Source organism: Myotis brandtii, unplaced genomic scaffold (genome assembly GCF_000412655.1).
Source record: "Myotis brandtii unplaced genomic scaffold, ASM41265v1 scaffold339, whole genome shotgun sequence".
NCBI lineage: Eukaryota > Metazoa > Chordata > Mammalia > Chiroptera > Vespertilionidae > Myotis > Myotis brandtii.
The window spans coordinates 629,835-646,392 of NW_005363061.1; the positions used below are offsets into that span (position 1 = coordinate 629,835).

General features: G+C 40.6%; 1 protein-coding gene across 1 annotated transcript in view; it reads left to right on the forward strand.

The window, feature by feature from the left end:
* Nucleotides 1–16,558, forward strand: part of ST13 (suppression of tumorigenicity 13 (colon carcinoma) (Hsp70 interacting protein)) — a 34,417-nt gene that overhangs the window by 733 nt on the left and 17,126 nt on the right. Inside the window, exons 2-4 of the mRNA XM_005871375.2 lie at nt 5,792–5,846; nt 7,864–7,939; nt 9,740–9,810. Of these exons, the coding sequence (XP_005871437.1) occupies nt 5,792–5,846; nt 7,864–7,939; nt 9,740–9,810 (202 nt within the window). The remainder of the gene's footprint in view (nt 1–5,791; nt 5,847–7,863; nt 7,940–9,739; nt 9,811–16,558) is intronic.

Sequence of the window (16,558 nt, forward strand, 5' to 3'; positions counted from 1 at the left end):
AGTCGCCGCCGGGGCTCGCTCCCTTGGCCGGGAAAGGGAGGCCACTTGCAGGGGCTCGTGGAGAATCGGGTCCCTGAGTACAGACTCCGAGCCTGGCCCTGCGCGCTCAAGTCGCCAGGGGTGTGTCTGGGGCGCAGTATAAATGCCGGGACTTGGGCACTGGTCACGAGGGGAAGGTTGAGAGTTGCACGGAGTTGTTTTTCTTGAAGTCTCTCGTGTCCTGCTTAGGTTGCAGTGTCGCACAGCACCTCCTTTACGGACGATGCCTTGAAACGGTGTTGTAATATTGGTTGCTTATGCCATAAGTTGCAAAAATGATAGCTGTGTTTAATTGCTTTTAAAACTACAGCGATTCTAATTGCGTAGGATTATTTTGGGAATCACTTCTATCTCGGCAGTGCCATCACTCCAAACACTAAAAAAAAAAAAAAAGAAGAAGAAAAGAAAGAGAGTTTTCAGGGACCGGTGTGTTTCCAAGATCTGTGCTTATTATCTTTAGAGTGCTTCGCTATGTGCACGGAATTAATTGCATAGGCATCGTGCCAGATGCTAGGAAACAGCACACTCTAGGGATACAGATGAATAAATACAGGAAGGAAATCTGCCCTGAAATGGTTTTTAAAAATCACTACCACTGGTGGGGAATTTAAAGAGATAACCGCCCTGGCCGGCTTGGCTCAGTGGGTAGAGCATCAGCCTGTGGACTGAAGGGTCCCAGGTTCGATTGTGGCCAAGGGCACGTGCCGGGGTTGCGGGCTCGGTCCCCAGTGGGTGTTGTGCAGGAGGCAGCTGATCAATGGTTCTCATCATTGATGTTTCTATCTCTCCGTCTCTCTTCCTCTCTGAAATCAATAAAGAAATACATGTTTTTTAAAAAAGAGATAACCTACAAACTGTGCTTCGTGGTGGTAAATAGCGACAGTGCAAGGCAATATGACTTCTAAGAGGTGATTCCCTAAACATGGGTCTGTTTACGTTAGTAATATTTTTATAGGGGAAGATGAACCCGTGATTAACAAGTATTGGAAAGACTGTTTCCTCCAACAAGCTTGTTCTCAATGTTGTCTATGAGGGTATAATGTCCTGTAAGAAGTTTTTAAGCCCTTATTTCCCCTCACCAGTTTTCTAGCTACTATTAAGATTTTACTTATTTATGTATGTATGTATTTAACTGATTTGAGAGAGAGGAAAGAAGAGAGAAACATCGAACCCGCAACCTGAGTATGTGTCCTGATCAGAATTGGAACCATAATGTGTGAACAGCCTCCGACCAAGTGAGCCACACCGGCCAGGGCGCTACTATAAGTTTTTTGCTCATGATATATAAATATATATATATATATATATACACACACACACACACACACACACACATACATATACATATATACACACACACACACACACATACATATATACATATGAAATTCTGAGAACACTTAAAATTAGTTACTGCCCTAACCGGTTTGGCTCAGTGGATAGAGCGTTGGCCTGGGGACTGAAAGGTCCCAGGTTCGATTCCGGTCAAGGGCATGTACCTTGGTTGCGGGCACATCCCCAGTAGGAGGTGTGCAGGTGGCAGCTGATCGATGTTTCTCTCTCATCAATGTTTCTAACTCTCTATTCCTCCCCCTTCCTCTCTGTAAAAAAATCAATAAAATATATTAAAAAAAAAAATTAGTTACTATAGTAACTAAATAACTCCTGTTAATAATAACCTGATCCAAAAGCGTCACTTACTCTTGCCCTCTTATAACTACTCATTCAAGGAAAGTGCCTACAATTAATAAATTGTTCCTAAAATTCCAGGTAAAGCAGAGACATACCATAGGAAGAAAAAGCTGGCACTAAGAGTGAATATTATACTGAGTGGATAACAATGTTTTGTTCCATTCCTAGAGAAAAAAAGGGGATACTGAAGAAAATGTTAAAACTTGTAAGAACAACTAGAGGCCTGTGCATAATTTTTGTGCACGGGTAGGGTCCCTAGGCCTGGCCTGCGATCAGGGCCGATCTGTGGGGTGACCGTTGGGCCCCCCACTGGCACCTGCCTTGGCCGGCCTGGCGCCACCCACTTGCTGGCCCCGCCTCCTGCCACTGCTGCCAGTGGCTGCCCTCAGCGGGATGATTGGAGGGGCCCCCTGCTCTCACCCGCCTTGGCTGGCCTGGGGCCTGCTGGCTGGGGGCAGCTCCTGAGTTGAGTGTCTGCCCCCTGCTGGTCAGTGCTCATCATAGTGCCCGGCTGTACTGCCATTTGGTCAATTTGCATATTAGGCTTTTATTATATAGGATGTTGTAACTTATGCTGGAGTGATTATGGCTATGAAAATTCCAGTTTAAGTTCTGGAAAATATTATCAGGCATTATTTTTAAAAGTTAACCATGTGTTTTAATGTTTCCCATAGGTAATTCCAGTTTTTATATTTTCTTTGTGTCATTCTAAATTGTGGGATGACACAAGTATGGGATGAAGCATCTTGGCATGTGTTAGGAACCTTATTCTGAACTTAGATTGAAATATTAATATAGATGTTTGCTATCTGTGTTTCAATCTAAATGAAAACTTTTGTATTCTCTGAGGTGAGGCCTTTGCTTGAGATGTATTAGTTCCTCTCTTGTCTCCCTTCATAGAAGTCTTAAAGCATTCCAAGATTATAGGAGATCTGCCTGAATGTGGAGACTTGTAGTCTAGGAATATTCCCAGGCCTAATCCTACTATGAGGGTTCCTCAGGTTGAAACCATTTCAGAGTTCTTTCCATACTAGATTAGTCATAGATGCCCAAGCTCAGACAGCAAAGGATATTTGCTTACTTGTCATGTCTACCATTGTTTATAGCTTAACATTTTAGTTGATGTTGAGGATTCGTTAATTTAACAAGCTTTTATTTTTTAAAAAATATATTTTATTGATTTTTTTATAGAGAGGAAGGGAGAGGGATAGAGAGTCAGAAACATCGATGAGAGAGAAACATCGATCAGCTGCCTCCTGCACCCCCCCCACTGGGGATGTGCCCGCAACCAAGGTACATGCCCTTGACCGGAATCGAACCTGGGACCTTTCAGTCCGCAGGCCGACGCTCTATCCACTGAGCCAAACCGGTTACGGCTAATAAGCTTTTAAATTTGACAAGATACGAAGAAAAAGTATTTGGCACAATAGACAATGGGGGCTCAGGAAGACTATATTCTCTTTAACAAATATGTTTTGGCATATTTTTGTTTTTCTAGAGGGAGAAGCAGTGTCTGACTTTATTTTCTCCCATTTAACAGCTTGGTCTACTTTGTATCTTGTGTGTGCTTTTTAGTAAGTTTTATTGATTTGAGAGAGAGAAAGAGAAATATGGATGTATTGTCCCACTTATTCTTTCATTGGTTGATTCTTGTATGTGCCCTGACTGGGAATCGAACCCCCAACTGACCAACTGACCTACCTAGCCAACTGAACGACCTGGCCAAGGCTTCAGTAAAAATTTTAAATGACATGAGCAGAAAGCCTTCTAACCTCAATGAATTTATTTTATTTTATATATAGTTATTGATTTCATAGAGGAAGGGAGAAGAGACAGTGGCTCTGTGGTTGAATGTTGACCTCCCAGTTCATAGCCAGCCGGGCTCAATTAATTTAGAATATAGCACCCAGTGTTTGTTTTTTTTAACATGTGCTTAAGTAACTATAGCACAAAGTAGATTGAATGTTATCGAATTAAAAGAATTATGGCTGCCAGGCCAGTTATTTTGTAGAATTTCCTTCAGTCCACAGGCCAATGCTCTAGCCACTGAGTGAAACCAGCAAGGGCCATCTTTTTAAAAAAAAATTTTTTTGATTGATTTTTTTAGAGAGAGGAAAGGAGAAGGAGGGGGAGAGAGAAAAATATTGATGTAAGAGGGAAACATCCATTGGCCAACTCCTGCTGGGGATCAAGCCTGCAACCTGGGCATGTGCCCTCGCCGGCAATTGAACTGGTAGCCCTTTGGTGCACGGGGCGACGCCCAACTAACTGAGCCACACTAGTCAGGGCACTTAATACATCTGATAGATCTGTCACTTCCTGAAGCTTTAACATAATTTATCCCCAGTAGTGGGTGTACAGGAGGCAGCCGCAGCCGATTGATGTTTCTATCTCCCTCTCCCTTCTCTGTAAGTCAATTTAAAAAAAAGAATAACCCTGCCCAGCCGGCGTGGCTCGGTGGTGGGGCATTGACCTATGAACCAGGAGATCAGGGTTTGATTCCTGGTCAGGGCACGTGCTTGAGTTGCGGGCTTGATTCTCAGTGTGGGGTGTGCAGGAGGCAGCCGATCAACAATTCTCTCTCATTGATGTTTCTCTCTCCCTCTCTCTCCCACTCCCTTCCTCTCTGAAATCAATAAAAATGTTTAAAAAAAAAAAAGAAGAAGAAACACTTAAGGGTGTTTTAGAGTAGGTTCCTTTCTATTTTCCAAGTTATTGTATCTCTTTGTTTTACACAAAAGTTAATAGTTTTTTTTAAAGCAAATTTTAGTTAAGTCTTTGTGACCTCCAGCTTTTACTATTGTGGAGTGCCCTTAATCCACTGAATATTTTAATTATTGCACTGTTGCATATAGCTGATATGCTTCATAGCCTGCCCCAAATGGAGCATATAGCACTAATTTTTTGTAGTCTTATTTTCATTTGTTTTAAAGTTATTTGTACAGTTAGTCCTCACCTAACATTGATAGTTTTTTTTTCTTTCTAAATAATTTTTATTGATTTCAGAGAGAAAGGGAGAGAAACATCATTGATGAGAGAGAATCATTGATTGGCTGCCTACTGCATGCCCCACACTGGGAATGAGCCCGCAACTGGGTCAGATGACCGGGAATCGAACAGTGACCTCCTGGTTCATAGGTTAATGCTCAGTCACTGAGCCACACTGGTTGGGCAATAGATTCTTCAACTTTAAGCAAGAGGACATGTAATGAAATCAATTTTACTATAGGCTAATTGATATAAACAAGAGTTAAGTTTTTACAGCATCTCACCAACTTTATAACAATGTTACATGAAGACCTGCTGTTTGTAATTCATGGTGTTGCCTTGGAACATTTTGGGAGAAAAGGGCTTGCCAATTCCAAGAGGAAGTACTGATGGGTAAAGTTTAGAGGAGATAAGGAGAAAATCTATAATCTGAGGGGCATGTGAATGTAAGCAAGAAGAATCTTTAATAAGTCCCAATCAAAGGAAACAAACGTTTTGAATTATACAATGACTTAATAATTATTTCCTAAATGGCCTTTTTAAATTTAATTGCGCTCTTAACTGGACTTTAATATATCTTCTGAATTCTAAACAACTTGTTAAAATGATTTTGTCATTGTATGTTTTTCTTTTTTCCTGGAATGGACACAGAGAAGCTGTGTGATTGTTCATTAGGCTTAATTTTCATTAGCCGGTATGCTAAAAAAATTTTAAGCTAAAAAAATCATAATGCTGAATCAGTCAGATTAATCTGAGTTTTTACTCTTTAAAGCAAGGGGTGGGGAACGTTGTATAGTCTGGCCCTGCCAAGGCATTAGAGGTGAGTTAATTAAATGTTTTACCAATAGCAGGTTAATTTTTAAGTTGATAATTTTGGATGGCCCTTAAATGATGTAATAAATATCCAAATGGCCCTGGGCAGAAAAAACAGTTGCCTACCCCTGCTTTAAAGTTTGAAAAGAGTAATCATCTGAATGTCTAACGTTGTTTTTTCTAGCATAAAAAATGTTGCTTGGCTTAGTGAATTTTACTTTTTCTAAACAAATATTTTTTTTTTCTCATCTTCCTCAAGCATGGGAGGTAAAATACCACCTGCTACTCATAAAACTAAATCAGAAGAAAATAAGGTAAGTTATGAGTTTTATTTGTATGTTCAGTAGTAAACTACTATAAGGTTTCTTAGGAACTTCTTTTTTTTAATCCTCACCCGAGGATATTTTTCCATTGATTTTTTTTAGAGCAGAAGGGAGGGGGGGAGAGAGAGAGAAACATTGATGTGAGAGAGATACATCGATTGTTTGCCTCCTCAGATTATAGATTTTCTCCTTATAAGTCCTAACTGGGCCTGAGGATTGAGCCTGCAACCGAAGTACATGCCCATGAACAGAATCAAACCCAGGACCCTTCAGTCTGTGGGCCAACATTCTATTCCACTGGGCCAAACTGGCTAGGGCTCTTAGGGATATTTTTTTAACTGCTGCTCTCAAATTACCACTGTTGATTTTCCCAAGATCACTTGGAAATAAGATATTTGTAAAATTTCTATTTGGACATCAGATCCCTGAAAACTGACTTAAAACTGAGAATTTGGGGTTGAATGTTCACTGTGTTTTAGAATAAATACTCTCTATACATGACCTGTAAGTGGCAAGCTCAGTGATTAAGTGCATTTTTAGTCTTCAACATTGTATAGTTAGCATTTAGCATAGTGTTTTATGCATTGTGAATACTTTATTAATTTTGCCAAGTAAATGAACAAATAGTCAAAATCAGTAATTCCCAATTTATTCTGTGCTACCACATGAGAGATATTTTTGAGTATGATTCATGGTGTTACTGTTTTATTTAGAATCCTAAACTAGGTTTATCTATTTTTATATGAAAGTAGAAGTTATATCTTTGAACAAGTGAAATGAAAGAAGTAAAGCCAAAGCTCCAAAAGTAATTATTTTCTTAGAGAAGTCATCTGTCAGAGTTTGATAGTTTCTGAGCCCTAGGTAGGATTATTTTGCCATGTGATAAACATGTATTAAAACAGAAGTGTACTTAACCCTATACCTCTCCTCTGCTAAAGAAAATTTTGGTAATGAAAATATTCTGACTTAGAAATTGTGACTGATATGTTTCTCAGTATATGGTACAGCATCTGGCACCTTGTACATGGTAGAGACTCAACGAATGGATATTCAAACCACACTGGCTACTTACAGGATGGGAAGGAAATTTGGATGCACTCTTTAAATTCTTTGAATTTTCATCATTTGTATATTACAGTTCCATGGTTCCTTATTGGGAATTCCAAAACTAAAAAACCCTTGAAAATATAAAATTTTTTAGTTGGTTTGTTTGACCATAAAACCTCTGAATAAACATGGTGCTACTTAACATTTTATTTTATTATTATTTTTAAAATACGTTTTTGTTGATTTTAGAGCAGAAAGGAGAGGGAGAAGAGGGAAACATCAATCAGCCCCCTCCTGCATGCCCTCTACCACCCCAGTCCACGGTACTACGCTCAACCAACTGAGCCCCACCTGCCAGGGCACACTCCAAGATATGTTTTCCTATTGATTTTTAGAGAGAGGGAGAGACAAAAACATAGATATGAGAGAGAAAAGGTTGCCTCCCATACGCACCTCCACCTGGGATCAGACCCACAATGTAGGTGTGTGTGCCCTAACTGGGAATCGAACCCACAACCTTTTGATGTGTAGGACAATGCTCCAACTGACTGAGCCACCTGAAAAGGGCAAGGCTATTAATAGTTTTAATCCCACTTATTATGAGTGCTCAAACTTTATTTTGCAGAAGTAATGTGTTTGATTATGGAGAGTTGTGGGCTTCAGTGCCTTTTGAAGGTGTTATAATTGTATATGCATCTGTATTCGATTTCTAAAATCCAAAATATTTTAAATCCTAAAATAGATTATCTAAAAGGTTTGGATGAGGGGCTGGACCTACATAAAACTTTAAAAGGAATGAAAACAGAAAACCAAAACTCATTTACCAGAACAAAACAAGAAAGGCAGTATGCATGAAATCTAATGCATGTGAATAGTTTATACATAAAACTGTATAAATTAGTATAGATATATTGGGTGTGTTATTACATACTGACAGTATTGTGTGCCTTCCCTTTGCTAGGAGGAAAAAACAGATAGAAAGAAGGTGGAGGAAGACATAAAGACAGATGAACCATCAAGTGAGGAAAGTGACCTCGGTGAGATGGTAGTTTGTACTTGATAACCCTCATGATAAGATCCTGTGTTTTTTCTAATAGCACTAAATCGGTGCTGTGTATTAGAAATATGATGTGAGCTACATATGAAACTTAAAATTTTCTAGCAACCACATTTTAAAAAGTAGGTGAAATTAACTGAAATAATATATTTAAACTTATAAATATTAACTTTTTAATATGTAGTCAATATGGAAAGATACTTTTTTTTTATTGATTTTTTTACAGAGAGGAAGGGAGAGGAATAGAGAGTTAGAAACATCCATCAGCTGCCTCCTGCACACCCCCCACTGGGGATATGCCCGCAACCAAGGCACATGCCCTTGACCGGAATCGAACCTGGGACCCTTCAGTCCACAGGCTAACGCTCTGTCCACTGAGCCAAACCGGCCAGGGCTGGAAAGATAATTAATGAGATCTTTTTCATACTAAGTTTTCAAAATCCAGAATGTATTTTAACATTTCTAGCATATCTCAATGCAGATGTTACATTTTTAGTTAAAGTACTAGATTTGTATTGAGACTTTATGAAATGTGTAGTTGAAAAGTTGGGTCAGGTTACCCAAGTTGTTCCAAACATATGTAAAAGTTTTCCAGTAATGGCACTGAGAACCAAAAAAATTATTCTCTCTCTGTTTTTTTTGGTGGGTTTTGTTTTGGTTGGTTGTTTTTTTTTTTTGGTTAATCCTCACCCAGGATATTTTTTCCATTGATTTTTAGGGAGAGTGGGGGGGGGGGGGGGGGAGGGAGAGAGAGAGAGAGAGAGAGAGAGAAATATGACATGAGAGACGTATGGGTTGGTTGTCTTCCATATGTGCCCCGACCAGACCTGGGCATCAAACCTGCAACCGATGTACTTGCCCTTGATGCGGAATCGAACCTGAGACCCTTCAGTCCAAGGGCTGTCGCTCTAACCGCTGAGTCAAGTGAGCCAGGGCAAAAGTTTCCATATATATATATATATCCATCCATTATTTTGCTAGATTTGCTGTAGCAAATTATGGTTGCCCATTATGAAATTTACCATATACATACCTCTTTCCAGTCTTTCTTCACTATTTTGATTATAGTGTGCTAGCTTTGGGGCTTGACTACATCAGTATTATGCCTTTATTTTAAAATGAAAATTTATCAAAACTTTTTAAAAACAAAAATTACATTAATATTAAGCTTTTCATCATGATTTACATCAAAGTATCTCTGTAACTTGTGCTATCTGCATACAATATTTTTAAAAAACTATTTTGACTTCAGGAAGGGAGAGAGATAGAAGCATCAATGATGAGAGAGAATCATTGATCAGCTACTTTCTGCACGCCCCCTACTGGGGATGGAGCCCGCAACCCAGGCATGTGCCCTTGCCCAGAATTGAACCCGGGACCTTCAGTCCACAGGCTGACACTCTATCCACTGAGCCAAACTGGCTAGAGCAAAAAAAAAATTTTTTTTAAACATTACAATACATTGGTGTGTAGAGCAAAATACTTGAACTGAATCAGTTTGTTGAAACAGACTAAATCAGTGGTGTATCATGTGTAATACTAGAAACTATGCACTTGCCAATATTTTCACTACAATACACTGATAAATGCCTTAACATAATTTAACAGTTGAAATTAAATGTAGTCTTACCAAAACGCTAGAGTTGTGTTTAATGGAGAAATATTTTCTAATGTATTAGTTTAAATAAAATTAATATAAAGTAAGATATTCAGTTAATTAGTTGTAGTAACTATAGTTCATTAGTTTTTAATAGTCTCGTGTCATTTTTTTCTTTGGCAGAAATCGACAATGAGGGTGTGATTGAACCAGACACTGACGCCCCTCAAGAAATGGGAGATGAAAATGTAGAGGTAAGTTTGATGGCTTGTTTTAAGGAATGTGAAGGTCCCACCTATTGCAGTGATTTTATGACATAACTGGGGGCCCGGTGCACAAAATTCGTGTGGGGGGGCGGGGGGTCCCCTTAGCCTGACCTGCACCCTCTCCAATCTGGGAGCCCTCAGGGGATGTCCTACTAATGGCTTAAGCCTGCTCCCCGTGGTTCTCTGCTCTCTGCGGACCTGCCTGCTTGACGCCACTGCAGGCCCTGGTGTCTGCTCTCTGTGGGGGCCTGCTTGACCTTTGCCGCCGGGGCCAGGGTCAAGCAGCGCCCTGCTGTCTGCTCTCTGTGGGGGCCCTGCGGGAGACTGCTTGCCCCTCGCTGCCATGGCCAGGGGCAAGCAGGGCCATGCTGTCTGCTCGCTCTCTGCGGGGGACGTTCCTGCCCCACCCCCGGCCGCTTGCGCGTGTGCCAGCTCAGAGTGCCTGGGTCCCGGAGATGTTCCTGCCCCGTCCTGGCCGCTGGGTGCCTGGAGCGGCCAGGGGGCGTTCCAAGACTCCGGGCCTACACGTGGGCCTATAGGCTCAGAGCGGCTTGGCTCCCGATGACGCCTGTCCCTGGGACGCAGGCCGCTTGGCGCTGGCATGCACACAAGTAGCTGCCCTGTCCCCCACAGTTCAGTGCCTACATATGCAAATTAATCCGTTGGCTTTGTCTGGTTAATTTGCATACTCACTCCTGGTTGGCTTTGTGGGTGTCCTGGAGGGAAGGTCAATTTGTATATTTCTCTTTTATTAGTGTAGGTTCTTCCAGGAGAAGCACATAGTAAATCTTTCTCTGACTTAAAGCACTTAGGGAAAGCATTTTATTTTACTAAAAATATTTGTGAAAATTCCCATTATTTTTAATCATATGCTAATAATTTCTGAAATCCTTGTTTTCCTTTTACCTGCCTTTTTCATTTGCATCTTATTTGACTGTGCTAGCTTTGGGGAATTGTCTGTTAATGGGATATCTAATATCAAATTGTTTTCCTAATTTTCATGCCCTTATAAGGTGGTGAAAATTGATTCTTGGGAAGGGGGATTGAAAAATACTTAGATATTAAAATGATGACTGGTCTTCCAAAGGGACATAATACATTAAAATATATGTTTTATATCTGTGGTATTAAAATAGAGGGGGTAAAAATTGAGAAAAATTTTTCTAAAACGGCTCTTTGGGGGTTGAGAAACACTATAATGTAGTAATAGCAGCTTAAAAGGTTGGTCTGTGTCCTCACCAACGCTTGATACTGTTAGATTTCATCTTTGCTGATCTTACAGTTTGAAATGCTGTGTCTTTGTTACCTTTTTGTTGAAGATTTTTTTATTGATCTTTTTGAGAGAGAGAGGGGAAGAGAGAGGGAGAGGGAGAGAAACATTCATGTGACAGTGAACATTGATAGGCTGCTTCCTGCATACCTCCTGGGATTCAGGCCACAACCTGGGCATATGCCATGGCCCGGAATTGGACTGGCAACCTTTCAGTGCAGGGTATGACACCCAAACAACTGAACCACACCGGCCAAGGCTATGTCTTTGTGGCTTTTAATTTTCATTTTCTTGATTTCTCATGAAGTCAAACATATTCTGATGTTTACTGGACATTCAAGGCATTTGTGAAAGGCCTATTCTGACTTTTCCCAGTTTTCTTCTGAGTTGTTTTTTTTCTTACTGATTTGTAGTTCATTTTATATTCTGGATACTAAAAATTTGTCGTCTATATGTGTTCCACATATTTCCTACTACTTTGTGGCTGTCTTCACTTTCTTTATGTTTCTTAATGAATAAAATTTTTTAGTGCATTTAAATAATTCTTTTATATATTATACTTTATTACTTCAAGGTTATAATTACAACATATTTTTTCCTTCTGAAAGTTTTATACATTTGCCTTTCAGCCTTATCCACCTGTCAGCACTATTATTGAATTCCTTTCCTCAACATGTTTTCATATGTGTGTGGGTCTGTTTTAGTAATCTTTTGTTCTATTTGTCTAAATTTTCCCATGTACTAATAACGCATTGTCTAGTATAGCTTTATGCTAAATATTATTTGGCAGGGCAAAGACCCCCCAACACTTCAGTAATATTTTGACTGTTCTTTGTTTTTCCATATAAGTTTTAGAATCAGATTGTCAAGTTCCTTCCTAAAAAATAGGATTTTTCCCCCTATTAAAGTTGCATTAAATCTAAATCAGGAAGAAGATACATCTCACTATTGAGATTAACTATCCATTAATGTGGTATCTAGTTGTGTGTGTTTTTTTTTTTCTGTTTATCCTCACCCGAAGATATTTTTTCCATTGATTTTGAGAGAGAGTGGGAGGGAGGGGGGTGAGAGAGAGCGAAATATCCATGTGAGGGAGACACATCAATTGGTTGCCTCCTGCTCACACCCCTACAGGGCTGGGGAACCTGCAACTGAGGTACATGCCCTTGACTGGGAATCGAACCCGAGACCCGAGTCTGCGGGCCAACACTCCAACTAATGTGCAGGGCAGTATCTAATTTTTAGGTCATTTTTTGGTGTCTTTCAGTTACTTACATTTTCTCCATAAAGGTCTTGTGCATCTTAAAGAACAAATATAAGTGCTTTATGTCACTATTTATAAAAGGAATTTTTAAAATTGTGTGTTCAGCCGAGGCCGGTTTGGCTCAGTGGATAGAGCGTCGGCCTGCGGACTCAAGGGTCCCGGGGTCGATTCCGGTCAAGGGCACGTGCCTGGGTTGCGGGCACATCCCCAGTGGGAGATGTGCAGGAGGCAGCTGATCGATGTTTCTCTCTCATCGATGTTTCTAACTCTCTATCTCTCTCCCTTCCTCTCTGTAAAAGAATCAATGAAATATATTTAAAAAAAAAAAAAATTGTGTGTTCCATTTATTGGTGGTGCTGTGTTATTTCAGGGTGTCTAGATTTATAATACTCTATCTTGCTTGGGATTAATTGGTCATCTTAAATTCTAGGGTTGTTAACTTTCTTTAGCTCTAGAACATTTTCAAAATATCTCTTTCAGATACTGTCTCTTCTCCATTCTCTCCATTGTCATTATGGGGTCCTACTTAGATATATATGCTAGGTTTTTTCACTAAGTTCCATCTCTTTATCACTCTGCTGAATTATATATGCGTTCTTTGTCTTTTTTCCCATTGATATTTCAATTGGAATGCTTATGTTTTTTATTTTGATAATTTCACTTTGATTCTTTTTAAAGTCCACTGGGGCCCTGCCTGAGTGGCTCAGTTGGTGCACAGCATTGTCCTGTGCACAGACAGGTTGCCAGTTTGGTTCCTGGTCAGGGCACATACCTGGGGTGTGGGTTTGCTCTTCGCTCGAGGGCATATGGAGGCAGCGATTGATGTTTCTCTCTCTTCCTTTCTTTCTTTCTCCAAGCATATCCTCATATAAGGTTAAAAATAATAATAAAAACAATTAAGTCCACTTGTTTACTTATAAATCTCTTGCTCCTTATTCATTTCAGAACTTGCCTTAATTCTCTTAAACACGTTAAGTACTTTGTCATTCTTTTTGCTGATTTTTCTGTAATTTTTTTCTGACACTTGCTAATTGAGGTACTTTGTTTACTTTTGGATTTTGTGTGTGTTATTTAAACTATGAGTTTTTGGAAACATCACGTGTGGAAAGTTTTTGAGGTATGGGTACAAGGCATATTCCTTCAAAAAGGGAAATACTTGCTTCCATGTAGACTCTGAGATGCCACTGCCACAAGGACTACTTTTAATTCTCAGCATGCTTTTTTGTTGTTTACATAAGTAATGTGAATTGTACTGGAAAGGCAGGCTTGTGGTAATGAATTTACAGAGGTGATGTTTTCTATCTGACTGTCCCTTTCTTTGGTACAGGTTTATTTTTGGTTTATCATTGTGCTTATAGCTATAGGCATTTGGGGTTCCAGATTTATATTGGAGGGTATCTGGTTAGACAACACCTGAATCTAACGTTTGTTTCATGTCTCCCGCACTACCTTCAAAAACAGAATTGCACGGTTATCAGGTTTGACACCTGCCACACGGGTGAAAGCAGATGGAGCACTTGGCTATCTCACTGGATTTCAAGCCTTTATTTAATCTCGTTCCTTGAGGATTTCTACATTCTTAGGTCAAAGATTGCTTTTATTTCCTTTTTTTACATTTATTTTTTTGTCTATACTTTTGTTGTTTTTTAATTTTGTTTGTTGTGGGTTTTTTGTTGTTGTTGTTCTTTTGTTAGTCCTCACCTGAGGCTATTTTTTCGTTGATTTTTAGAGAGACTGGAACAGAGTGGGAGAGACAGAGAGAAAGAGAGACATCGATGTGAGAGAGACACATGATTGGTTGCCTCCTGCACAGGACCAGGGATCGAACCATAGGCCGATGCTCTATCCACTGAGCAAACCGTCCAGGGCTGTTGTTTTCTAAAGATTGCTTTTAAAAGGTGGTTTTTAGATTTGTTCAGGGTATCATGGGTACCATATTGCTGTAAACCAAGCATGTCAAACTGATGTCATCATCTTTTTAAAAATTTTTATTACTCTGGCTTTGTAGGCTGTCTTACTGCCTAGTAAAGTGTTTCTTTGTTTTTTTTTTTTTAATTTTAAAGTTGTCTAAAACTTAAAATAATTTTTGTTGGAATTGCTTTGAATTTATTGAGTAACTTGGGGATAGGTTGAAATATTCGAGGTAATCTTTCCATGAACATGTTATATATATTTGGTGTCTTTATAGAATTTTACTTTTTCCCCCCATGAAAATTTTATGTGATCTTAGAATGGTATCTTGTTATATTTTGTAATTGATTTTTGCTGATTTGGAGGAACTCTGGGTTTATTTTTTATGTTGCTCTTATTTCTGCGAACTTTATTGAATAATCTTAGGAGATTTAGTAAGTTGTCACTTCATTGGATTTTCTAGGTAAATATAAAGACAACTGAGTACTTCCAGTTCTTTTTTTAAAAAATATATCTTATTGATTTTTTACAGAGAGGAAGGGAGAAGAATAGAGAGTTAGAAACATCCATCAGCTGCCTCCTGCACACCCCCTACTGGGGATGTGCCCGCAACCAAGGTACATACCCTTGACTGGAATCGAACCTGGGACCCTTCAGTCTGCAGGCTGACGCTCTATCCACTGAGCCAAACCAGTCAGGGCTCCTTCCAGTTCTTAAACATATCAAGTTATTGTAATAAATTAATCAGCACCTCTAGTAATGTTTTACACAGTGATGATGATAGAGTTTTTTTTGTTGTTTTTCTTTTTCCTTATGTTAAAGAAACTATTTCTGGCCCTAGTCAGTTTGGCTCAGTGAATAGAGCATAGGCCCATGGACTGAAGGGTCTCGGGTTCGATTCTGGTCAAGGGCACATACCTCGGTTGCAGGCTCGATCCCTGGCCCTGGTCAGGGGCGTTAGAGAGGCAACCAATCAATGTGTCTCTCTCATATCAATGTTTCTCTGTCTTTCCCCCTCCCTTCCACTCTCTCTAAAAGTCAATGGAAAAATATCCTCGGGTGAGGATTAACCAAAAAAAGAAAAGAAAGCTACTTCTTGATTTTTCATTTTAGGTAGGATATTTGCTCTAAGTTTTTCTACTTATCATTTACTGTCAGCATCTTATATAGTGTTTGTTCTTTCTAGTATAGGTACTCAATAAATGTTTGTGGGAACAAATTATGAGATATTTCTTTTTCTGAAAATTCAAACCTAAAAGGAACTAGCTTTACTTCTTGTGGGGAGATTGAGTTTTAATATTTGTGAATAACTAAAAAGGACTTGGTAAGACAAGGGCAGAACAACCTGCTAGGTTGGGATGGAGGGGAGCAAAGGTAATATTTAAGGCCGAATATAGGGAGGGAAATTTGTTGTTTCATGTAAAAGATTACAACTCATTTTGTATACTGTGTTATTCAGTTACTTGGGGTCCAGTGCACGAATTTGTGCACCTTGAAAGGAACTGTGGGCCATGAGGCTGTGGAGGACACAGGGGCAGATCTCAGCCCATCCTCCGTGCCCCCGCTCGGCCCCTCCCGCCGTGGGTCCTGGTCCCCTGTCTGTTGACAGCCCTGCTCCCACAGGTCCCACGTGCTGACAGTGTGGAGCAATTGGGTCTGGCGCCAGCAGCAGGTGTGGGCAGGGCTGGCACCGTCAGCAGGTGTGAGTGGCAGCTGCTGCCCCAATCACGCCTCAGGAGCAAGGGAAGGTGGAGAAGCCCACAGGGGTGATCAGGGCCAGCAGCCGCCACTCACCCCCACTGATGGCACTGAACAATTGGGACCGGCGCTGGGCGCCGGCAGCGGGTGTGAGCGCCGGGCGGAACTGCAGCACGCAGGAGCAAAGAATTTTCAGTAACCACCAGAGGCTTGCCCTGATGACAGTGACCGGCACCCCACCTTGGTCTGGCGCCTCCTGGTGGTCAGCACACGTCATAGTGACCAGTTGTTCGATTGTTCTGCCATTCGGTCTATTTGCATATTAGGGTTTTATATATAGACTAGAGGCCCGGTGCACAAAAATTTGTGCACTCGGTGGGGTGGGGAGGGGGGGTCCCCCAGCCCGGCCTGTGCCCTCTCGCAGTCTGGGACCCCTCGGGAGATAACGACCTGCTGGCTTAGGCCTGCTCCTGGGTGGCAGAGGGCAGGCCCAATCCCTAGGTGCAGCCCCTGGTCGGGCTCAGAGCAGGGCTGATTGGGGAGTTGGGGCGCCGCCCCCTGTCATGCACAGAGCAAGGCGGATCGGGAGGTTG